General features: G+C 44.8%; 1 protein-coding gene across 1 annotated transcript; it reads right to left on the reverse strand.

The window, feature by feature from the left end:
- Positions 1-893: 893 nt before the first annotated feature.
- On the reverse strand, positions 894-10,964 carry S1PR3 (sphingosine-1-phosphate receptor 3). The gene is given in 4 exon segments (XM_075136486.1): positions 894-2,889; positions 2,892-3,077; positions 4,129-5,444; positions 10,840-10,964. Coding segments are annotated over 3 exon segments (1,353 nt in total). The 5' UTR covers positions 5,267-5,444; positions 10,840-10,964; the 3' UTR covers positions 894-2,860.
- Positions 10,965-24,772: the final 13,808 nt, after the last annotated feature.

The raw sequence follows: 24,772 nt of genomic DNA on the forward strand, positions 1-24,772 counted from the left end.
AGCTATTTAGTGTACTGTGGGGAGAAGAAAGGCTCCATGTCAGACGGAAGCTTAGCTGGGCTGATGTTCCCCAAATCCTCTTCCTCCGCTGCCCGAGTGTCTCCTTCTTACCCACTCAGAGAAAAGCTGAGCCCGGAGAGTTACGCTGCTCTGGGGGAGAAGAAATGCAGCTCTGAAGGCAGCATGGGCACCCGCACGCCCCTGCACGGTGCCTCCAGCCCACTTCAGGGCCAGGAGGCCTCAGGGCTGCGGCAAGCTTCACGACTCAATGGTGGCCAAGCAGAAATGCCCGATCGCTGCTGCCGCGCCTGCCCCCATGAGTTTTGCCATGAGAAGGGAGCGTCCCCAGGCTTGGGGCTGCCGTGGGGTCTGCAGCTCCCAGCAAAGTCAAGGGGCCGAGCTGTGCCCTTCGTGGTGTTGGTGGGTTAAATGGCAGCACCTGGGGCGGACGCCAGCACAGCTCCGCTCAGTGGGGCGGACCGGCTGCTCTCAGGACCCCAGCTTTTTGGCACCTGGCTCTTTATGCACAGGTGTGTCTTCCATTCCCTCACTAGAGCCGCTGGAAATGACAAACCCTGCAGGCAGCGCGACACCCCAATTTCTGTCGCTCGTTCTAAGATGTGCCTTTGCAAGGCGGCAGCAGCCGCGCAGGGTGCTGCCGGAGCAGCCAGCCCTCTGAGCAGGGCAGCCAAGGGACGAGTCTGCTCCCGGGAAAGCAGGGGCAAAGCCTCCCGCCGACTCCGTGGGCGGTGGAGGCAGAGCCTACCGCCTTCGGCTGCACGGCGTTCCCACAGGTGCTGCTTTCAGGCACGACACCCAGTTTAAATGCATGTTTTCCACAGAAGGCCAAAACCTTTTTTACAATTCCTGAAAAATGACTGCTACACAACAACTTCGGTTCAAAGATTTAATTAAAAGTTTTCAAAATGTTTGTGGTACCTAATGAGTTGCAAATACTCTGTAAGACTGTTGGCAATAAAAGACTCTTGGAAAGCGTCTTCTGAAAGCTTTTTTTCTCCTTAGGTGATTTCATTTGCATTTCTTTTGTAATCCAGAACCAAAATAAATATTCCAATTCATGAAATAATATGAATGAAATGGTAGTCTCCTTTGTAGCTTTTGCTTCATATAAAACCAATTGGGAAAGGGAGACCTGATTCAGTTTCTTGTATGCTCAAATCAGCCTAGATGATAAAAAGCTTGGATTCTGGGATGTATTTTAAGGAATTTTCTAATATTTTAGGTGAAAGAAGCTGTTCATCTTTTTCCAGCTTCAAGGATAGGACATCCTCCTGCTTGTTTATGGTCTGCTGCCGTTAAGCCCTTGACTTGTCCTACGTTAAAATTTTGCTCTGAAATCTTCCAGAATCTGTCCTTTACCTAATACGTCTCAGTGGGATGTACCCACTGAAGATGGTATCCACAAGAGTTTTTTTCTTTTCAGTCGTAAGTACTTTGTAAAGTATATTATCAGTGTTACATGTGAACCCATGAATCTTAGGAGCCTGCTTCAAGTACAGCAGGGTAGTGAACTAATAAAATATCCCCACAGCTCCAAAATAAGAGAAGGAAATCAAAGTAGAATGAAAGGTTTTTGTACTGACACGCAATCACATGGCCTCCAAGAGTGGAGTTGCTTGCATTACTTGTACCTTGCATCATCTCTGACAATAGCTAAGGCTAGAATCCAGATGTTAGAACTCACTACTATGTGCATATTCTTGGACTTTGGCTATTAAAAATATTCTTTTTTTTCACCGAAAGAGTGAGAATCATGTAACATCCTTGACATGAGAGTTGGTGTGGGGTCAGCCACAATGTTTTCTCAAACTGTTGTGTTGCTAAGGCCTTTCTGCTCTACAGTAGCAAGGAATGCTGCCACGTGCCACCACCTCACGAACTAACATTCAGAAGTATACAAGTGTTTTAGCTGGCAGTTTTCAAAGACATAACTTCAGGGGAGAACTTCCACACTGAAAATACAGCCAAATAGCACTGTAAGATCTAAAAACCTAAGCAAGCCATGGCAATGCAATGTCACCAGTTCTATTTCTCACAAAGCTACAGAGCTGCTGACCCAGCTTGTATTTGCAGTTCATATAGTTATATCATGCTTAGCTTAGTTTAGCTTTTTCTTCTTCTCTAAGTGCACTGCTTTTCAACATTTTTGGTAGAAATTATTTCGTATTTACTACTCTCTTTCACAGTTATTTCATTCAAATACAGTTTTTCTTTGTTCTTACACTTTTCTAACAGCGTAAAACATTTACAAGCAGACTGTTAACTTGTAAAAGATAATCACAATGCAAACCTCTACATTTTAAAGGCTTTTGCTACACACATTACACAACTTATACACTGTACATACTTGGAAAGAGTCTAATGCTGCTGCTTTAAATGATTAAGACCAGAAAAAAGCTAAGGAGCTCTTTCAGGCTGTGTATTAAAGAAGCCTCAACTACTTCTGATTGTGCATAAGGCAAGGTGTGGTTTGAGACATTAAACACAAATCTTTGAAAGAGCCCAATAAAGTTAGATGCTTACATTCTTACCGAAAGACAACGGGAACTAATCTCAGAATTTCCCGTCAACCTCCACTGAAGCCTCCAGTCATGAAGTACTATTGATGGAAGTACCATGCGCCACTTCCATGGGGACTTGAAACCAGATGTTTATGAAGTCTTAACTGCTCTAGGTCTCAGGGAATCCCTCTGATGTTGAACACCATCCTGTACTGAGGCTGGTAAGGCAGTGATGAACCATAAAGTTGTTTTCATACAGGTTTCTCTGGAACAGCCTCTCAAAAGAGTAAATCTGGGGCTCCAGGAAAGTTGGAAGGTCTTCCAAACTAAACAGGCTTTCATTCCAGATCCAAGGCAGGGTCAGGTAAAATGGAGACATGCCCTTCAGCATGATCCTGTTGTACCGCATCTTCCCTCTCGCATCTGCAAAAGTGCCTGGAGACGATAGGAGTATAGGGTCCCATTGCCAGAAAATGGGATCTTGTCCCATTTGGGACACTGGCTGGACTTCTTCCCAGGGAGAATTTCTAACACAATCCCATGCCGTAGCAGTGCCTGGAAAGAAAAGAACGAACTCCACAGGAACCCGTTTGTGGTTCATTGCTTTCTGAAATGATACGTCTCTGCTTCAGAACTGAAGAATCTCAGCTTAGGTAGTGCATTCACAATGTACACAGGTTTACATAGGTTTGACATACGTTTTTAAATACATTGGAAATAGTAAGTAAAAATATATGCATTGAAACAGTACATACACTTGATACATGTGTATTGTTGGGTCACATTTTAACTACTTTAAATAGTGAACATATATAGCCTCTCTCAATGGTTATTTACTACTGCTTGTTTAAAATAAATTGTGAAATGTCACAGTGACAACTGTCATGTTGTCTTTCACTAAACATTAAAAGTTTGAATAACAGTGGAAAAAATAAAAATACTGCATTGATATGACATGTTAAAGTTTCTGTCAGTTAAAAGCTACTACTTCATATATTTTCAAATATCCCCATTGAAACACATCTATCTATTTGTATAATTTGTCACCTTACACTGTATACTGCAATACAATGTTTAGCATAGTGTAAACTTTAACCAAACAATGACTTTTTAATACGGAATTGTACAAATATACAGCTATTTATACCACATACATATAAGGCCATTAACATAACAGCAAGATACATATAGAGAACTATAATCATCAACATACGTCATGAGCTTTTCTCCCAGTCGGCAATAATTGGGCTCATTTTCCGATCGTCAGCAGTGTTTAGTGAATGCTGAAGTTTCTAACAGGTTTTCTTGATGTCTTGCAAGATCAGGCACTGCCAAACGCAGCCTCATCATGCAATGCCATCGTGGCGCACAATATCGTTAGATGTGCATGTCCTGGCTGTTGGGTAGCATGAAAGGTTTTTTCTGAATCGGGTGTGTTACTGAACGAACACCCAAAGCAAATGATTGTTGATAAATAAGTCCTCAAAGTTAAGTAAGTGGTTAGTGTTTTCTCCTGTGACTTAAGTGCATAAATGCTTAAACTACACTTGTAGTTTAAATCTAAAAGCCACAGAAAGGTACTTGTCTTGAGGAGTCCTTTACTTACAGAAGTTTCCGTTGTGAAATGAAGATTCATTTTTCTCAGCGATACATGAGGGAACATTCTTCGGTGGGAAATCTTCCTTTGGCTTCTGGGTATTGCTGCTGCTGGATTTACTTCGACTGTGATCTGGCGTGGGCTGAATAGGCAAAGATCTGGCCACCTTGGATTTCACCAGGCAGCCACAAACAAGGCGAAAGAAAGCCCGACGCATTTCCTTACTGGCCAGAGTGTAGATGATGGGGTTCATTGCAGAGTTGATGACCGCCAGAGCAATAAACCAGTTGGCTTTGTACAAGATGGAGCACTCCTTGACTCTGCAGGCCACGTCGATGAGGAACAGAATGAACAGAGGAGACCAACAGGCAATGAAGACACTAACAACAATCACAACAGTCCTAAGGAGCGCCATGGACCGCTCCGAGTTATTGTGGTTAGTGACATTACGACTGCTGGACTTTACCAGGATGTAGATACGGGCATAAAGGATGACAATGGCAACCAAAATGGCTATGAAGATACTAATGCAGAACACAACATACTTCTTGGAGTATAGAGGCAAAATTGTTGAGCAGTCTGCTAAGTTGTTTATACAGTTCCAGCCGAGGATGGGTAAGGCACCCAAGGATATTGAAATAAGCCAGCATGTACCGATGAGAAGGAACACCCTGTATTTTTTATTCGCATCGTAAGGCCTCATTTTAATCATGGTCAAATGCCGCTCAATAGCTATTGCTAGTAAGCTGAAAGTGGAGGCTCCCAGGGCAACAAACATACTGCCTTCCCTAATGAACCAGATTGTGGAGGACAAGCTGAGAGTTTTCTTCCCAGACATAAGAATGTTCACTTTGTAAACAATCCCGGCTAAAAGATCACAGAGAGCTAGATTGCCAATAAAAAAGTACATGCGGTTGTGAAATTTATTGTTTTTCCATATGGCAATCAACACCATCAAGTTTTCCAGGACTATGAAACTACATAGAATCAGAAATGCAATAGTGGGCAGGTCTATGTTATCAGTTGCCTTTTCCCTTAAAATAAGCTTTCCTGTGTGATTATAATGCAGTACGATCAGAGAGTCCATCTCTTCATTTCCTTGAGGGCTGACAAGAGCGTCAGGTGGCACGGTAGCTGCTGCCATCATTTGTTCGCCAATGCTGGACTTTTCTTCTTTAGTATCACGAGAATTTAGTTCCGATAATTTTCCACAAGAGGGAGATCAAGCCACGTTCCTCCAAGCACTCCTCTGGGCCAGCGGTGGGTATTCCCAGCTCCAGCAAGCCTTGCATATTAATTCGGGAGAGTGGCTCGCAAACCAGGCTCTGAAAACAAAAACAACAAATGCAACATAAATCTCACTGTCTTCCCATGTCACCCACGGCCCGCGTGGGTGCTCAAGACAGAACATACACCCAGGAGCCGAGAGGGACGCTGGCTACGACGGGGCACCAAGGTCTAGCGTTGCTGCATGCTTATCAATGTAGCTGTGGGTAAGCCGTCGGTCACACTCTGCAGAGATGCAGCTCTGCTGCGGAAATACGAGGGCAATGTGGAGAAGTGCTCATAGGTGTTTCCCCCTACAAAATTTTCATGCTGAAAAAAATGCAGAGGAGCGATGAGAAGGATGAGCAAACAGTCTCAGCAAGCCCCAGCGTGCACAGCCACCGGCTTGCTCCTTCTCAAAAAGACCTAAGTGTGTGTGGCGCTACCAAAACACCACCCAAAGATGGCTGCCTGAGCAGCAGCAGGGCAAACTCACTGCCTTCTAAGCTTGCCCCTGTTCCCCATGCAGACCTAAGGTAGCAAAGAGCCTGAGAAAATTGGTGTCAAGTCTTGCTGCTAGTGTGCATGTTGCCAGTGCCTAAAATAACTTCCCACCCTTAACAGTACAAAATTAGGCTATTTACAATTAAGGAGATGCTCTGAAAGCCAGTCGTCATAAAACCAATCCTACTTCCCATTCAAATTAGTTGGATTTCTGCTACCTGTTTTAAAATAAACACAGCAAGTCACATCTTTGTAGGTATCGCTTTTCTTTACGGTTCACTTTACTTTTTTTTCCTTTGCATGTGTATACAAGACATACATTTAATGTTGTTGGGTTTTTTAAAAAAATATATATATTAAAATATATATAAATATAATACCAGCTTTAATTGTCCTTCTCAATTTACTTCTTTAAGTTATGACTTAGATTAACTGCAACGTTTTCCCACGGACTTTGATAGGTTGCATTTTCGCAGCAGATCTTCCTAGCTGTCTTTTTTCCTTTGCCATATATAAATATCGGAAGAGATCTGCACAGCTTTGTAAAAATATCAGAAGATGTCTGAAGCACTTACTGTTTTTTACCAGAAATGTTACAGTTTAGTTGTTGCATACTCCAGTGAGAATCAGTGCTCATGCCCCAAACATACATATTGAGGATGAACAGGCAGCCAATTTTTCAGCTTGGTAACCAAACCAGGATGGGGAATGCGGAGAGAACTGGTTCCATCTGAACCAAATTTGTAAAGATTTTATTTTTTTCTGGGAAAGGTAAGAAAATAAAAAGTTGTGCTGGATGGGAGGACACCTTCCATTGGCCCAAAATGAAATAGTTTAGTTTAGGGAACTCTTTAAGAGCTAGAGCTCCTGACCTTACCATTTATTTACTTAAGGGTCACAAGCATTTCCCAAACACATGAAAGACACTTCCGAAGGATAGCAGGGTATCAGAGGAAGACACTGATAGACATCAACCTCTGCTAGAGACCAGCACACCAACAGTTTTCAACCTGCAGCCTGTACATCCCAAGGAATATCTGATTTACTCTGGGTAATAGAGTAGGCTTACCGTCAACAGGCTTAGGTTTAATATAGAGGTGTCTGTACTTTCATTGGAAAATAGCAGCGTTCCAGTACTTAAAGGGGGCCTATGGCAAAGATGGGGAGGGACTCTTTATCAGGGAGTGTAGTGATAGGACAAGGGGTAACGGTTTTAAACTGAAAGAGGGTAGATTTAGATTAGATATAAGGAAGAAATTCTTTCCTGTGAGGGTGGTGAGGCACTGGAACAGGTTGCCCAGAGAAGTTGTGGATGCCCCCTCCCTGGAAGCGTTCAAGGCCAGGCTGGATGAGGTTTTGAACAACCTGATCCAGTGGAAGGTGTCCCCTGCCCATGGGAGGGGGGTTGGAACTAGATGATCTTTAAGGTCCCTTCCAACCCAAACCATTCTATGATTCTATAATTCTATATTCTATATCTTAAGATCACAAAAACATGTGAGCCACTGCTGTTCCAGCACTCTGTTTTGGGCATCTGAAAAACAGGAGATGCATTTTCAAGTGCCTTCTGGAAGAGGGGAGGAGCAAACCACATCCCAGATGAATGTAAAGGGATTTAAAGGATGACCCACAACCTATTTTCCCACCCTCCCTTTTCCTGGGTTCCCTCCTTCAGAAAAGAAGTAATCTGACAAAAGCCTACAGTGAATTGACTTGAATTCTTCACTACATTCATGATGTTTTAAAATGATTTTCCGAGAAAATAATTCACTATTTAACCCGTTATTATTATTATTTCCCCGTTCTAGTTCTTAGGTCCAAACTACTCTGGTGAGGAGACCCGCTCGAAGAGACACATCATCCAAGAAAACAGTTGTTGCTTGGTGTCCTCGGTCTTTTTTACTCTGATGATGACAGGAATCATCTCACTCGTCTTCCAGGAGCAGAATTGGGCCCTCGAGTTGTTGACCTCTTTTCTGAAGCATGGTAACGGCAAAGCTCTTCAACAGAACAACTTCACCTCAGCTAAGGTTCAATCTAATTGTAATTCAGTTACAATTTGCGCACTGTTACCACAGAAACTACCACAGTCTTTCATTGTAACGGCTTATAACAAAATGCCACTGTGTCCATATGAATTGCAAGTGCTTTCCACTGTAAAATAAACAATTACATTTGACTAGAAAAGTGTTTGTTAAAGATAGCTCAACTAGCAATACTCACCAGACTGGCTGATGGCTGCCTGAGAGAATCATATCCTTTAAGAGCACCACATGCAACAAAACAAAAGTTTCTGTAAGTCTTTTCCAAACACAGCTATCATATGGTCTATCACAGGATAAATATATTTCTTTCTATGAAGAAAATTATATGCCAGACTTAGGACTTTATCAGCTACAACTCAGCAGCTGTAAACTGTCATGACGCTACTGAAGGCAATGGTGCTATACCAGTTCCCCTGGCTGAAGGCATGGACGATGCACTCCATCAGCAGAAATCAGACAGGGTCTCCTCCATTGTTCGTAACTACTTCTTCTCTTAAAATTATTACAGCAAACTTAGTGTCACAAAAATAAATCTTTGCCTCTGACAGGCTAGTGGCAAGGCAATGGAAGCTGTAACATTATTATTTGCCAGGACTCTCTGGGAATGAATATCACTCACAAGCCACTTGAAAATTAATAGAAATAATAATGTAATAAATTAAAATTTATTCTCTTCCGGCAGCAACATCTCCAGGTAATATCTTTCAGCCATACTACTTTTTTGTTTTCCTCCTGCTCTGTAGCCAGTAACTCAGAAAGCACATTCATTTTTTAACAGTTAGAAAAAATAAAGTTGGTTGCATATTATAATAACAAGGTAACACAGATATCCTGGATGTCTGTGTTACTGCTTCCTGACAGCTCTACAACATACTTCTCAAAACATCTTTGTCCCAGTCACATACAGAGGACTAACCACTAGCTGCAAAGTACGGACCTCAGCTTGAAATATTAAAAAAAGGATCTGAAGAGCCTGTGTGTGTGGCATGTTGTGTGTTGAGCACTGCCTTGGTTAGGTACCTCAATACCCCGTGCTCTTGATACCCTTGGAAATCAGTTTTAGTCCCTCTAAAGCAAACCGAAGGATTCCTATTGCTGCACCACCAGGTTCCACTAGAAAGATAAACCTATCGGCAGTGCAGGGGGCAATCTGGCTATACTTCCTCATCGTTGTGATGGCCAAAACGGCGTTCGCTAAATTACTTAAATAAAGGCAGTGGTACAATGTCACGAACCACAGTCATGTGGAGGACAATTCAGTTGCCTTCTTTAGCTATTTGGTTGACCTTTGTTCTCCCTGCTCCAAGGATAGAGGGAGCACTTCAGCAGCAAGCACCAACCATTTGCCCTTCCTGGGAAATCTCCCTGCTTTGAGGTTTCCACAGCAGTTAGCGTGCTCTCCTGCAGAGGTCAAGGATCCTGGTAGGGTCAAGCACCCTTCCGGTTTGGAGCAGGGGCTCTTCACCATGGCTCACGTCCCGAGCGTCTACCAGGGTCTGTACGGTCCCTGTGCCACATGTGCCATGGAAAGGGCAATGCTGTGCGATAGGCCACGACCCCTCGATCTGCCCTACGGCAAGGCACACCTCCACTGCCCTCTGCAACCCCACCACACAGTGCAGGCAGAGGCTCAGGGTTGTGCCTCTCACCAGCTCCCCACAGATAACGCCCTGTGTAAGGCAGCTGGAGTCAACTTGCAATTTTGCCCTGGGAATGTGTAATTCCCAGTGCCAGGAGCAATGGGGAACTGGTGATAACGGCGATGCCAAAGCCCTTCAGCAACCATCCCCAGTATAACTCCACTCTCTGCTCCCAGCGGACGCTCTGGTAAGAGTCCCACAGGGAGCTGAGGGCTTTTACCATCTCATGAGTCACTGGGTACTTTACAGCTGGAAGAATAAGAAATTTCTATTTTCAAATCAGTGAGCCAAACTGCTTTCAATTTTCACGACATCCTGAAGTCAAAGTAACAAGTGAGAATAAAGCACAAGTGAAAATAGGACTTAACCAGCTGCTACCTACTTTTTGCCTACACAAGAACATACAGCGCTATGCGTTCAGTACACTCACCATAATTCAGCTGGAATCGTATTTTCCTGCCTTCCAAACATCCATGAACAGACTTGACCAAAGAGACCGGACCCCCCTTCACCACCACCACCACCACCACCACGCACACTGCAGTTCTCCCTTCTTCTCCACACACAGCCATATGCTTTCGCCACCAATGATAATTTTAAGAAAGGCAAAGGGAAAGTCAAGAATGCGCATCTGAAGCCAAACCTTTGTATATTTTATTTATTTTTAAAGCCTTTCCAGATGAAAAGTAAACACGTGTAATTTATCAGGCACACCCTGATAGTGTTAAATTTAAGAACAGAAAAGGCTTTTAAGAACAGCAGCACATTTCAATACACATTTCCACTCTGAAATTAAGCTGTGCTAGTTGCAAATGAAGCTTAGACAACAAACATCTGCTGCAGAACAATGTCTTGGACAACTCAAATAAACTTTAAAAAGATTTTTTTTTGAAGTGAATGCGCGGGCAGCTTACAGCCTCAGAAAAGTCTTTAACAAATGGCTATTTTTCTTGGCTTCTGGATTTTAGACGGCAGTTTGTATTTTGTAATTCCGAGTAGCGCACACGCAGACCTCATGCGGGAGCTCCCGGCTGGTTTAATTCTTGCGCGTGAAAGGAAGGCGCATTTACTTCTCCCCCTCACCGGCTCCCAGCGCTCCCGACCGATTCCCCCCACTCCAAACTCCAGTACTCCGTTCGCAAATTTGCATTACTGCAGCGACCTGAACTTCCCGGGGTGACAAACATCTTGCCTAAGCTACCCAAGAACATCCCCGGCCTGTCCGCGGCGTGACCGTCCCTCCCGGGGAACAAGCCTCTACTCACAGTCTCGGGCTCCACTCAACCCGCCGCCGCTCCGTGCCTGCCACTACGTGACACCTGAAAGGCCCACCGGCTCGGTGGCCTTCTCCCTCCCGCGACAACCGGCGAGGAAGGCGGAGCGGCACCGCCCTCCCGGCCCAGCGGCCCGCGGACGCCTCGCACATCGCTCGCCGAAGGGGGCAGCGCGCCCGCGCCGACGGCCCCGACGGGCGGGCCGCGGGGCGGGCAGGCACCGGCCCGCGGGGAGAGGGGGCGAGGGGGCAGGCCGGCTGCGGGCAGGGCTGCCCCGGAGGAGAGGCGAAGTACCTGCTGCCTCCCCGCCGCGCCCCCGCGGCGCTCTGCGGCCGCCGCATCCGACCTCGCCGGCTGCACGGCGCCGCTCGGCCCCCCGGGCTGCGCTGGGCCGGGCCGGGCCGGGCCAGGCCGGGTGGGGCTGGGATCGCCGCGGCCCTGCCCCGCCGCCGCCGCCGCCGCCGCCGCTCCTCGCGGCTCCGCGCCTCCCGCCGCGGCCGCTGCCCGGAGCCGCCCCGCCCGGGTACCCCCGCCGGGCCGCCCGACCTCCCCTCCGGGCTTTCCTCTGCCCCCACCCCCGCCCCGCGTCCGTCCCCCCGGCTCCTGCCTCCGGCACGCCGCTCCCACGCCGCCGTCGTCCCCGGTCAGGCTTCGCTCCCCACCGCGGCGGTCCTTGCCTGCCCCCGGCCCGCCCCGCTTCACCCCCGCCCCTTCGCCTCTCACCACCCACTCGTGCCCCGTGCCCGAGGGGGTACCCCGGCGCGGCCGGCTGCTGCCGTCAGGGCACGGCGGCGGGTGAAGCACCAGGCGTTGCGGGAAGCCAGGGGTGAAATGTGAGACGGCAGAGCCTGCCGCCGAGTATTTGTAACGTCCATAAAAATGCGAGGGGGAGGGAGGAAATTCTGGGTAGTCCTTACTCAGCCCGAGCTATTAGCATGCTTGAGTGAGGTTTGCCTCTCCTGCATCTGCCCCTCCGTTTTGCTGCGGCTAATAACGTGATCTTCAGAGAGCTTGAGAGGGTTGACACAGGGTGAAGCATTCAGAAACTCCGAGCAAAAACATGGCTGCTTTGACCCTGAGCTGCCAATTACAGCGTGTTCTTGGTAAGATACCTCTTGACAGAGTTATTGGCTGAATAATAGCAAGTCAAGGATAGCGATAGGCACGCAGATTGCCTCAGTGATGGGAGCAGACCTTTGGAAAAGAAGTTGAAACCTGGATCCTACAACCCTCTAATTTAAATGTACTTGTAAGATGCCTGTGGGTACAGCAAAGCTTTCTGTCAGAAACGGATAAAATGAGCTGGCAAACAGGAACACTACAACAGCCTTGCTAAGCGCAGGCAGGCATGTAGGGTTGCCTAGTCGTCTCGCTGCAATCAGTATTTTTCTTGGGAGCCTCCTGTCTGGAGCTGAGCATCGTCACACTGGGACTCATGCCATGGGCTCCGCTGTCGGGTTGCCTGCCCTGCTACTCGGTAGGGAAGAAAAGTCCTGAAAGAAAGCAGAACTAGGCTTTTTATAGCCAGAAGTTTAAGCTGATGTAGCAGAACTGTGTGTTTCTGTGATTGCTTTTTATCTGCTGAAGATGAGTAATAAAAGTCTTCTGGTTTAGGACCTTGGTAGGAAATAAGGACTACCCAGGGCAAAATGCTGGTAAAATCACTTTGAAGCTGACAGACCCGATGGGTACGGCCCCACTTAGCTATAGGTAGGGCTATACTGCAACATGGCCTTATCTCCTTGTCCTCCCATCGCGTGTGTAGTGTGAAAGCTGCTCTCCTCTGTGGAAGGGAAGAGGGCTGGAAAACTTCCATGCCACATAAAAGCACACACCACTTTTCAGTAAAGGGGAGCCCGGGTCTGTGGATCGGTGCTCTCCCATTGCACAGGAAAGCCTTGTGCAACAGTTTCCCTGCAAACCACCCCAGGAAGCTCTGTAATCCTCCTGGCAGCTGCTTGCCACTTGTCATCAAGGCCCAGTTCTTGCAGAGCAGATGTTTTAGTAAGCAGCCTCTGGCCTTGCTCTATGGTCTGCCATTATTCCTTGTTCTTTTCCCTATATTCTTGTTTTTTCTCTACGAGCTTTGGCTACTTGCAGAGGGAAGCCAGAAGAAATAGTCATTCTGATCAGAATCAGTGAAGGGACAAGATACTGCCACCAGAAGGATTTTTTGGCAATGGTGCCAGGAGGTGGCAAACTGTGCCCTACTGCCTGTGATGGATTTGATTTGCCTTCCTCAGCTGGGCTTGCCACTACTCCGTAGAAGCAGCCCACAGCAAAGCCCCACTAAAGTATAAGGAAATTACTCTTCTCTGCAAAGGAGTATGCATGGGAAGTGGTTATTGATGGTGCAGGCCAGATGTTATCTCTGAATGAGATCTTTGATGGTGGTGTCTGACATGGTGGTGTCTGAAAGCCCTTCTGCTGCTGCAAAGCACCTTGAGCAATGCAGTCCCAGCAGTGAGCGTGGGGATCTCACACCCCAGCTCTCCTCTCCATCGTGGGAAACAGACCTCGGCCATGGCTGTGCCGGAGGGGTGTCCGGCTTGTCAGCGGGCAGCGGTTTCTTGCAGCTGCCTCTCGGCCCCTGTGATTGCAGTGGCTGCTGATGCCGTTGGAGGAGGCAGGTGGCAGGACACTGCAGTGCAAGCTGGAGAAGCCACCCAGGAGCAAAGTGTGGTAGAGTGTTCCTGCAGAGAGGCTGCCAGGGATTTGCCTGGGATGGCATCTCAGGCCGAAGCAGCTGTTGGTAATAACCTTCGGGGAGCTCAGCCTGTTCGGCAATAACTGATACAACCCACCGGTTCATTTCTGAACATCATGCAACAGCCTGTGAGACACGCATCCCGTACTGAGCTTTCCATGAAGCTCTCAACCTTGTTGTAGTACGCTTAAAAGAAATTATATTTTTGTGGGGTAAAAAGATAAATAACCAAGTAAGAGACAAAGGTAAAGGACAGGAACAATGATCAATTTTCATAGCAACAGGAGGTTAACAGATGAATTTCCTGGGGATGAGGAGTTTGTTCTGCCCTGGAAATTCATGAGTGAGTGGGCAACAGGATGAATAACGGGAGAGCAGCATTTGCTGATGTTATTGGGGGTACTTGACAGTGAAACTAAAATTGAGGATAAGAAGTTGCTGAGACCTGAACGTCGTCAGTGACCTGCTGATAAAATACTGTGTTCATTTCCATGCTGCTAAGTGAAACATAGAAAAAAACATTCTAACGATACATGCACAAATATACATAGAGTGTTATCACTCAGAAGAGAGGTCTTTGTGGATAGTTTTTCAAAAACTTTCCACACCATTAACTGCCAAAGGGAAACTGAATGCTAGGAATGATTGAGAAAGGCATGAAAAGCAAAATGGAAAACATGGTTAAGCTCTTCTGTGAGCACTGCACCTTGAGTACCATGGGTGCCTCTGGTTGCTTCATGTCCTCATGAATGCAATAAAACACAAAAAGGCACAAAAGGCCACGGAATGGTTATAAAAGTTGTCCCCGCAGGGAAAACGCAAGTTGGCTAGGTCTAATCAATGTTCTGAGGAAAGGCAAAAACCACAATGAACCAAGACAGAACAGTTTAAAACAAAAGGAAACAAATTTCCATCAGCGTACCGCTGAATTGTGGAACACATTGCTGGAGGAGAGAAAGGGAAAAAGTGGTTAAACAAACGAGATGGAGTAAAGGCCCGTCAACGGCTGTTAAATACAATGAGAAGGCAGGGCACGTCGCCAAGGCGGGGGGACCCAAGCAGGGGCGGCAGGTGCCCTGCACACTTCCAGCTCCAAAGTTAGCATGGGCCGAATCCTGTCCGGGGTCTTTTCTCCTGTGTTGCAAGAAGGCATGGTCTTGGCTAAGAGGACAAGCCGTGGCACGAGGTAAAAGCATGACTATTGCCCACTTCTGCAGGTATTGAAAAAAGGAGAGGTTTCTGTATGGGATTTACGCTGGATATGGCAGAGGAAGAGCCAGCAGAGTGACTCCGGGAGAGGTGGCTCAGCTAAAGCAGTGGACTCGGAAAATGACCTAGTGAAGTTATCCGAATGATCCTGGGCCTCACAGCATGCTGCGACAGCCCATGACTTTGATTTTCTGTCCTGTGTATTACATGGAGAATAACTGAGTAAAAAAAGTTTTTTTACTTCCATATGTGGCATTTGATCCAATGAGTGCAGTGGAAGATGGATGTCATTGATATAAATGGGTTTTCAGCACGTGCTTAAAAGTTAAAAACGTGGTTAAAGTTATTTCTATTTACAGATAGATAAAATATATAAATACGCGATAAAAGCTGAAGTTACCCTCAGATGAAAGATATTGTGATTTCAGTACAGACAAAACAGATCATGTTTCAAGATTAATATTATCCCTCTCATGTAGTAGTTACAATTAAGTCCCTGAAGAATCTCCTTTTTCTGTTAAGGGCATGTTTAGGGCATGATAAAATTTTGGTAATTTCGTTTTATCAAGATTAAAAAATCATTCATGCAATGTTTTATTAATGCCTTAGTTATAACTTCCTTATACTGACGTCCACCCAATGCTTCAGAGGTCTGTCATTGATTTACTTTCCTGGAGTTCCTGAAGGAATGCTCCATTGTTTGGAAAATCGGTCATTTATTTTTTACTGCTTTGGTACGTAAACAAAACACCAGCAGGGCAATTTTGAAATTACAGTTCAAGACAGTATGATATTTATATGATTATATTAAAACATATTTTAGCTCTCTACTTTTCTACTGCTGCTGAGCTATCTTTTTTATATTAACAAGATGTATTATGCATTGTTATGTCTAGGTGATGAAGTGCTGCAACATCTTTCTGTTTGTAACACCATTTCTGTGCTTATTTCTGTGCCTCCAACTCAGTTTTAAGCCAATATTGAATACAATATTGTTTAATTTAGAAATGATTAAAAGAGAAAAAAAAATACATTTAATTAATATTTTGATTTAAAATAAAATAAAATAAAAGCAAAAAAAAGATAACATTTCTTTGGAATGCTGTTGAACCATAATCTGCAGAGATCAAAATAAATTTGTTACTACATCAAAGAAGTCATCTGTCAATCACTGTTAAGTATAAGCAGAGAAGATTTTGGAAACTTCAAAACTTACTACTTTTTTCGCGCTTCGTGCACTTGTATGTCATGGTTATGTGTTTGCTGAATTCTTTTGACTTTCTCTATTTGTTTTAAAAATATGTGTTCTCCTTTCTTTAGCAGCAGTACAGCTGACACGCTAACTCTATAAATCCACCTCAATCTTTCTTGATTGAGGCCAAGATCTTGCAAATCTTGTTACCTCAACATTTCTAACATTTTATCAATGTTGTTTGAATCACAGCATCTCAAAATGTATTTGAATTAATATATTTAAATTTGTTATCTTTGGAAAATAACATTCAGACTCAAAGCACCTTAAAATATTGACATTGCTTTAATACACCATTTTGGAGTTTGTCTCAGAAATGATCAATAACCACAGTAACCAACCCATACACCTCCTACATTCACATCTACTTTCTGCTCCCTCAGATCGTTATTTGGGATGATGAAAATGGAAAGAATTTGACTTTTTACAAGCTGAATACAAGCTCGTATGAAGGCTGTAGCTTTGGATGCCCTTTTCCTTCATCTTCTTTTCTATAACCGTAATGGCATTTTTGAGAGTTACAGTCTTGCACGTATCATGTATAAATACAATGTATGCCCACAGAACATATTTCAGCTGCATGTTGTGTATTAACTACTGGGATCGTGTGCTTAGCTAAGCTGAACTCTGTCTGCTTCTGCAAGTGACACCTTCCTCTAGGGGTAATGGGGCAGATGCTCAGAGCATGGCCAGATATTTAGCGTTACTGTTACGTTAAGACAGGCTGAGCTCAACATACAGCGCTGTGCAGATTGCACATGTTAAAAGAAAGATAGTTGTTATCACAGCACTTCCAGCCAGACGTGATGTAAAAAGTGAAATGCAGGGAAAGGAGAAGGGGAAATGACTTCAGTGAAACAGCTCCTTGGGTTTCCCCATCTGCACCCTGCGGCTCAACACTCCAGACATGAAGACCGTACGCCTACATCACTGTCTGAAGGCTTGTCCCTCCTTTCTTTTCTGCACGTTGCTCCCACCCTTCCCTAGTAGCTGTGGTCCCCTTCTGTCCACTGAGCCTCAGGGTGCTGGGGGGAGAGCCCCGGGGTGAGCTGGGCAGCTCGCATGAATGCCACCACTGCAGTGTCACCCATCACCCACAGAGCTCCTGCTCCCCAGGCTGCCTCCACAGGACCCCGGCCCGGCCACGGACATCCCTGTCCCCCCAAAAGGTGGGCAGAGCATGGCTGAGGCATGGACCCCTTCACCAAATCCGTGGGCATAGCACCATGCACATCATCCCTGGAGGACTGCTACGCCCCTAACGTGATAGGGGCAGGCTGCCCCGTTTTGTCTGTCTTTTAGCATGTATGTATGGTTGCAGAGAGACATATTTTTTTTTGTGGAAACCAATAGAGATGGCTGAAAGAATGGAAGAACTCAACTCTCAGCAAAAGTGGCAAAAAGTAGGGATTATTTTGTTTGAAGAGAAAAATAACCAAAACTGTAGGTCATCTGATTGAATTCCTTCTAAACTAGCCAAGGCCTACTGTATGATTAAAAATTAAAATAAATTTGAGGTTTTTGAATGGATTGTGCAGTAAAAAAACAGATTTTAATTAATAGGGAATGTAAGCAAGCAGAGGCTGAGCAGATGTTATCCAATGAAGATGGAGATACATACATGGGTAGTTTCATTGCCAAGCAAAGGTCTTGGTTCAAGTAGCAGTCACATTTGCAAATGAAAATGGCACATCCATAAAATACAGAATTAAACTTTTTGAATAACTTCAGTACTCAGAACAGCAGAGTAACAAGGTGCCATTTTGAAGCAGCAGGAGATGGTTTTGCTTATTATTTTTGCAAGAATTTTAGCCAGTGGAAAAGAAGTTCTTTCCATCTGAGATCTGGTCAAGAACTGAACCAAAGCAGCAAACTCAAATCTCTGGATTTCAGAGTGAAAGCTTTCAAAAAATGCTAACAAAGTGTCTGCCAAGACCCTGATACTGGTGGTAAAAAGTCTTCAGAGTAAATGGGGCAGTTTTAATTTCAGAGACAATTGGATCCCGCCATGACTCAGTGCATTTGAAGCACAGTTCAAGAAAGTTTCCTTCCACTGAAGCAAAACGCAGAGCTACTTCCCCGGCTGCCATCTGACATCATGTACCGTGGCAGGCTTTATTCATCGAAGCATTGCTGCTTTGCATCAGGGAAAGATGCAACTGTATAGATTAGGAGCCTTGAAGGCCTGGGGCAAGCAAAAAAATGAGAAAAAAACAAATTTGGCAACAGCGGGGTTCTTGGGATGCCTTGCTGAAAATGGACCTCTTTTGTGACAGCAAAGAAGCACAAAGCAAGAAGCTAAAGTTTTCCCCTGAGTTCGTACTGACACGATGTTAATAATATTTTTGCAATGCTAGAAGAATGGACTTTGTTTCACTGTGATGCTTGATGTGCAGTGTTTAACTGTCATAATACTGGGGGCACTGACTTTCTAGCCCTGCTGAATTCAGCTGAAGCTATTGCTGCCCACTGTTGTCTTATCAACCATTTTCATGGAAGTGATTGCCTCCTCCATAAAGACGGTCTACAGCTTGGTCTGTTGCTTTAAACCATCCGTGACCACGTTGTACCCTGGGCTGCCAAGCACCGTGGGTTAGGGTGGGTTTAGCATCAACTCTGCTGCCTCCTTTGCAAGGGGCTGCAAGGGCTGTTCAAGCAGGTATGGTCAAGCTGTGATGATGATAACATCTTTAACGTCTGGGAGCCTGGAGAGGAGCTGCCCCGCTGGGCTCACATGGCTGGGTCCTCACCCACGGGTCTGAGCAGGGGGCAGAGCAGGGGCTGGTCACGGGGCCACGGTCACTCTGGGCATGGCCAGGGGACAGCAGGAGATGGGGCTGGAGATGAGCCTCTGCAACGATTAGTGCCCCCAGGTCCCCGACTTGAATCACCTCTGCTGAGCCCATGAGGGGCTCTGTGATATGCCATGGTTTGAAACAATGCGGCTGTGTCCCACGTCAAGTTTATTCAGTTAACAAGTGACCTTCCCGCTAATTCAGTTCCCTCTAATTGTCTCCAAATTCTCTCAAAGTTTATTCTGGAAAATGCAATCCAAATTGTGTGCTCACCAGCAGTGTGCAGGGACTGTACGGCCAGGTACATCTCAGCTACCACCAGCTGGGGCAAGGCATGTCAGGAGCTAGGAAGGAAATTTGTAGCAGGACATCTGGAACTCAGCTGTGGAAACCTAACACCTATTCCCTTAACAGCACAAATAAATAGACACCTTAGCTAGACCTAAGCTGTCCAGGTAACAGTGGCTTGGAAAGAAAGATGCTGTTAAGGTTCTCCCTGTCTGCAGAGCATTGTAGCATACCTGCAAGTGCGGGCAGCCTGAATTAAGGCTAATTACACCCCCCGCTAAGGCCTGCTTGGGAAGATCAGGACCTCCTAGGAAACACACGTTCCCTCATAAGCCAGTTTGCCTATTCCACAGTGGCCATGGGACATGGCTGCAGGGGGAAAGCACTTCAAACAGAGGTCACTATTTGTATTAGTAGCATGCTAGGCTAAAATCTGTACCTAGGCTTACATCTAAACAGGCTGGATGTAAGGTCAGTCTTGGCACTGAAATGCTAGGTGTCTCTGCCATGAGTAATTTATATCCTGAGAATGATTATAAGGAAGGAAAAGAGAAGTAGAAGAGGGGAGGAGAAGAAATAAAATATTTTAAAAGGGAGAGTGGAGCTGGTTTTCAAAGCCATTGAGAAATTCTGACTCTTACCAAGGCTAATAGGGGTTGAGAGCACTCAGAAATGTTAAAAATCAGGCATATGTATTGACTTTATAACAATGACTCAACATTATGATTTAGAAAAGTATAAAACAAGCACTGTTCAGAAAAGAACCCTTGACCCCTCACAGCAGCCCCTTAATGATCTCATGTCCTGCTCCCTTCGACATCTGTTTCCCTTTATACAGGAGACAAATTCCTCCCATACCACATCGCGTTCTTAAGAGCTGTTATTACTCGCTGAAACAAGAAGTTCCCCAGAAGCACCATGCGCCCCTTCTGTGAATCAGGCTTTAAGAGCTTCTTAGGAGCTAATGGGTGGCGTGTTTGTTGCTGTTTCTGGAACATGATGGTTGAAGTGTCACAGTAAGGGTCTGTGTACATAGTGCCCAGCATACAATACGGCCTGCAGGCCAGACTGAAGATCACCTGTCCCCAGATAGCGTCACTGGATGGAGTGGGATTGCTGGTGGAAGAAGACCTGAAGGTGAGTGAGGCTGCCCAATGCCTTCACACATATCTACGTGATACCATACCTGCACATAAAGTAGTGGTAAGTCGTTTTAAAGTTTTGAATGTGTTTCACTGTTTTTTCACTGTTTTTTCACTGTTCCTCTTGGGTCTGTCTGTGCGGTGTGAGGCAGTGCTGTGTGGCAACACCCACACTGGTTCGGTCAGATACCAGCAGCCTTATTGCTGCCCTGGCATGGGACACTCCCAGGTGTTAAGCAACGCATATTCGTAGTGACATCCTACCACCTTTTCTGTCCTGTCTGTCACATTCTCAGGGTTATAAGTCAGGGTCATGTCTTTACTGCATGCTATACACTTAAGTGTTTTGTTTCGTTTTTTTTTACGTGAAACCATTTTCTGGGACTGCTCTATCAGTTGACCCACACTAGCAATCACCACATGCCATAAGAGTTTTCCATCCTTTCTGCCAGGAGGACCTTAGTAACTTCACTGGCTGAGCTCTGTTAGCAGAGATTTTTGTCACTAACCTGTGGCTTGGTCTGTTGGCCACCTCATTTTCTTTCATACATCACCTACCAATTAATGCAAATAGGGTGAAATACTGGCTTTTTTTTTGACCAACATAAAGATCCTGGTTGATATTAATGGTCCTGTATTATTCCTATTTCTTAAGGCTCCTCTTTGTCCACAGCTTCTCCTTTCTGTTCTCTCTTACACTTCAGCTTTTCATATGCCTTACCTTTCTCAGAAACTCAGGTTCTCCAGCCACTGAATCTTCTTTTCCTATTCAATTTCCTATATTAATTATTCCTATATTCCTACATGGTCCTATAACTCTACTTTCTCCTCTTAGACTTGAAATCTCTGACACGAATCTTCTTTCGCCAATATTCAAACTCTCCACACCTTCTGCCTGCTCCTTTCATTTCTCTTAGCTATTCATTGCTACTCTTTTTAACAGTCTTCTAAGAATCACTGGGACAGCAATATTTAAAGCATCAGTGTTACCAAAAGTCAACATCTTGTCAGTTTTAGTGCTACAGCTCATAAGCTCCCAGGTGTCCGCTGGAGTGGGAACAACTTGCCTGATTGTGGTGGTGTCTATCAAACCTTGTCTCCTGGGTCTCTGGCAGCACTGAAGGGAAATGGTTGCAGGACTAGATGTAGCTCATGGATCAGCTGATGTGTGAGGTGGTGGATACATATCACCTAAGGAAAATCATTACTCATAATAATTTCTCCCATCTCCAGAGGAAAATAGGAATGTATATCTCCAGGGCACTATTATTTTCTGGGATGCTTTTGGAATAGTGCTATTTATGCCCCACCCGTTGGCAAGCCTGGGAATAAAAGGCATAATCAAAGCCTTATTTAGTTTAAATACAGAGCTCTGTGGTTCTGGAACAGCAAATCCTTCATTTGCATCTCTGCTGATGGTCATGTAGAGCGTGTGGGCACAGAATCGTTACCAGTGGCATCCTTCCAGTCTTTGCTGGATAACTAAGCATGCACTCAGGGGAGGGTTGTGAAAAGGGGAAGTAAACACCCTCACTGGCACCAGGACCATCATTGCTGTTACACTGTAAGTTGCTGTAATACATTAGTGTAAAAGACACAAGTATATGTCTCAGCATCCATGAATTTCTGCTCCATGCAATTTCAGATCTTCCCCAAGTTTAGACACCCCCTCCACCCACCCCGCTGTCATAGGAAAGGGAATGAGCCCCAAGGCAGAGGACCCCTCGCTGAGGGTCTCTCTCACATTTTACACCTCAGGCCCAAGCGGCTAAAAGCCTCAGGAGCTCAGGTTAGCTGGCAGGGAAGTCCAGAAAGCAGAATCCATAGCTCCGCATGAGATTCAGTTTAAAATGTGTCATATTTTTCTGTATTTTCTTCGATGCTCTTTCAACTTTCCCTGGAGTTGTGTAAAGGCTGGTGAATCTTGCTGATGCTGGCATTTCTTCCAAAGGAAAGTCTCCTAAAGAAAATCACATAAGTTGTATGTAGAAGAACATTTTACATGATGTGATAAAACAGCATTTTACATGCTGTTTACATCTCATTCTGAGAGCTGTTTGATGTTTGTGGTATTTATTTTTTGGGAAATCCAGACGTACTTTTACAAGCATCTGTCATTGTTCTATTTCATTGACAAATATCAGTTACTACATTAATTTTTTTACTACTATATCACTTTTCTGTGTATCTTTATATTTTAGTATTTATTTTCAATCGCTAATGAATAAGCTGCCATTACAAAAATACGGAAGGGTTTGATGTTATAGTCCCCAAGAGCTTCCAAGAGCTGTGGGACCTGGACCAGCTCAAGGTAGTAGTCAAAGACCAGTGTGTCTAGGAGTGGATGTCAACACATGAAGATGGCATTGAGGTTGTGCACATATCAAAAATGTTGTGCTGTTACAGCATATCAGCATATCAGGGGATCTGTGTCGTGATATTTTGCCGAACAGAGACATAGTCTTTTGGACTACAGGGGCACAGATTGCCCGTACCAGACACAAAGAGAAAGAGCACTAAAGTCAGCTAATTGCATTCTCTTCTCAGCTAAAGCACCTCACCACTATTAATTCTGATGGAAACTGTATGTGGATATGTACTCTCACGCTGGGTATAGGGGACAGTGGCCATGCAGCTAACCCTTGTATACAGGTATAGCTGTGTCTATACCAGTCACCCTTTCTCTGTAAATGCTGGTTTATATCCATTCCTTTTCTTATAAGTCATTGTCTCGTGCTGCCTACAGACACAGTTGTCCTTGTTCTGGAAGACAAAGAAATAACACGTGATAGTGGCTGTGGTGGAAAATAATTTACAGCATTCCTTTTTATTTGCAGACTTTGGAGATTTGTTTAAGAAATGAGTCCTGTCACTTTTGCACATTTAAATCAACATGCAATTTTCACTTTATTTCCTCACTCTCTTTCTAGAAGCAGAAAATGAAGTGTTCTTATTCTCAACTATTAATTTGATTACGGTCCAGAAATTATGGGCCATGCATTCCTACTCTGAAGTGATTTACAGCTGGTCAAAACTTCAGCCTGAAGACACTGAAACTGATGGACATTTTCCTGTGTACTGGGGTCCACACTCTCTGGCTTCAGCACCTAACTCTTTGAAGCCTACTTATGCATGAAAGAATGAAAGCTTGTCAGTGGCATCACCCTGCATATCCTGTGAATCATGAGTTTTGAAGGGCAGGACAAGATATAGGAAAGACTGAAATAAAGGTCTGATGCTCTTTGTCACACCTTCCTTCAACACATAGCGGATTTCCAAGGACTCTGGGCAAGGAGAAATACTGTTGAAAGAGTATTTCCTCCTAAGAAATCTCATCCATAATGTATGCATGCAACAGTTTATAGATGAGCTTTGGAAACAAAATCTGTATTATTTTGGCTGCTGTTTGGTGATTTCAAAAGCTGCTTTGTGGCCATATTTTTACAAGTGTTGATTTTGTGGTCTCAGTGAAAACAGCCACATTATTGAACTTTTGTGTGTGCATCTCATACCTTTTGCATTCTTCTCTTAGTTTCCATTCCCTGTGGTTAGTCAGTGGGTTGTCTTCATAAAAGTCTGAAAACACCAGCTGTTTTGTCACTAAAAAGTAGGTTTGTGTCACTTAAGAGCAGTTTCTTAGGATCTCCATAAGCAGAAGTTTTTTATGTGAACAATTTAAATCTTTTTTTTAAACTTCCAGGCAGAGCTTCAGTTGGATCTCTGCATGACTTTGTTCATTTGAAAGGATTTACATGTTTTTTCCCCCAGCCATTTAACGAGAAGAAAGGTAAAAGTATACTGCTTGTTTTGGAGTTGAACCTGATCGACCTTGTGCCTCTTGCTCTCAGAAGTTCAGCATATTCCTGCAGTCCTCAAGAGATGTGCATATGATAAGAAGGACCATAGTAACAGATACTAGAAGTGTATGAGGTGAGGCAGCTACCTACCACGCTAAGCTCTGAAAAGCCTCATGATTTGGAGGATTTCTGTGATCCACATTTGCTGTCCTGCACTAACTAATGGTCATGCTGACAGTGGTTGATGTTTTTACAGGCTTCTTTGGTGAGTTTTCTGTTGAACCTTGGTTCTTGTCCTATCAGTTAGCATCCTCTAATGTATGGCCAGCTTAAAATAGTGTGGCTTAAAATAGTTTGTTTGATATGAATTCTTCCTGTTACAAGAGTGGAGAATCAGGCATGATTCCCTAGCACAGAAGGAGAAGAAATGACACAGTGTCTTAAAAGTTGTGTTGCATGTGGCATGATTCCAGGTGTAACCATGTGGCCGCTTGTTAGAGATAACGGAGTCCAGAAGCTTTCCCCATGGATGCTGTGCTGTGGGTCATGTGAGGCTGCAAAGATAAAGCATCTGCCTATACTTCTTGTACAAGCTTCTGTTCCTTCTCTCCCTGTTCCCCAGGAGAGTTGGAGAAATGCACCTCACTAATTTTACTTCATCAGACACTGTAGTCTCAGCAATATCCTCTGCAAGCATCTTCTTGTAGCAGTGAAGAGGTCCCTTCTCAGAAAAC

The sequence above is a fragment of the Calonectris borealis genome, chromosome Z (assembly GCF_964195595.1).
Source record: "Calonectris borealis chromosome Z, bCalBor7.hap1.2, whole genome shotgun sequence".
In the NCBI taxonomy this organism is placed as follows: Eukaryota; Metazoa; Chordata; class Aves; order Procellariiformes; family Procellariidae; genus Calonectris; species Calonectris borealis.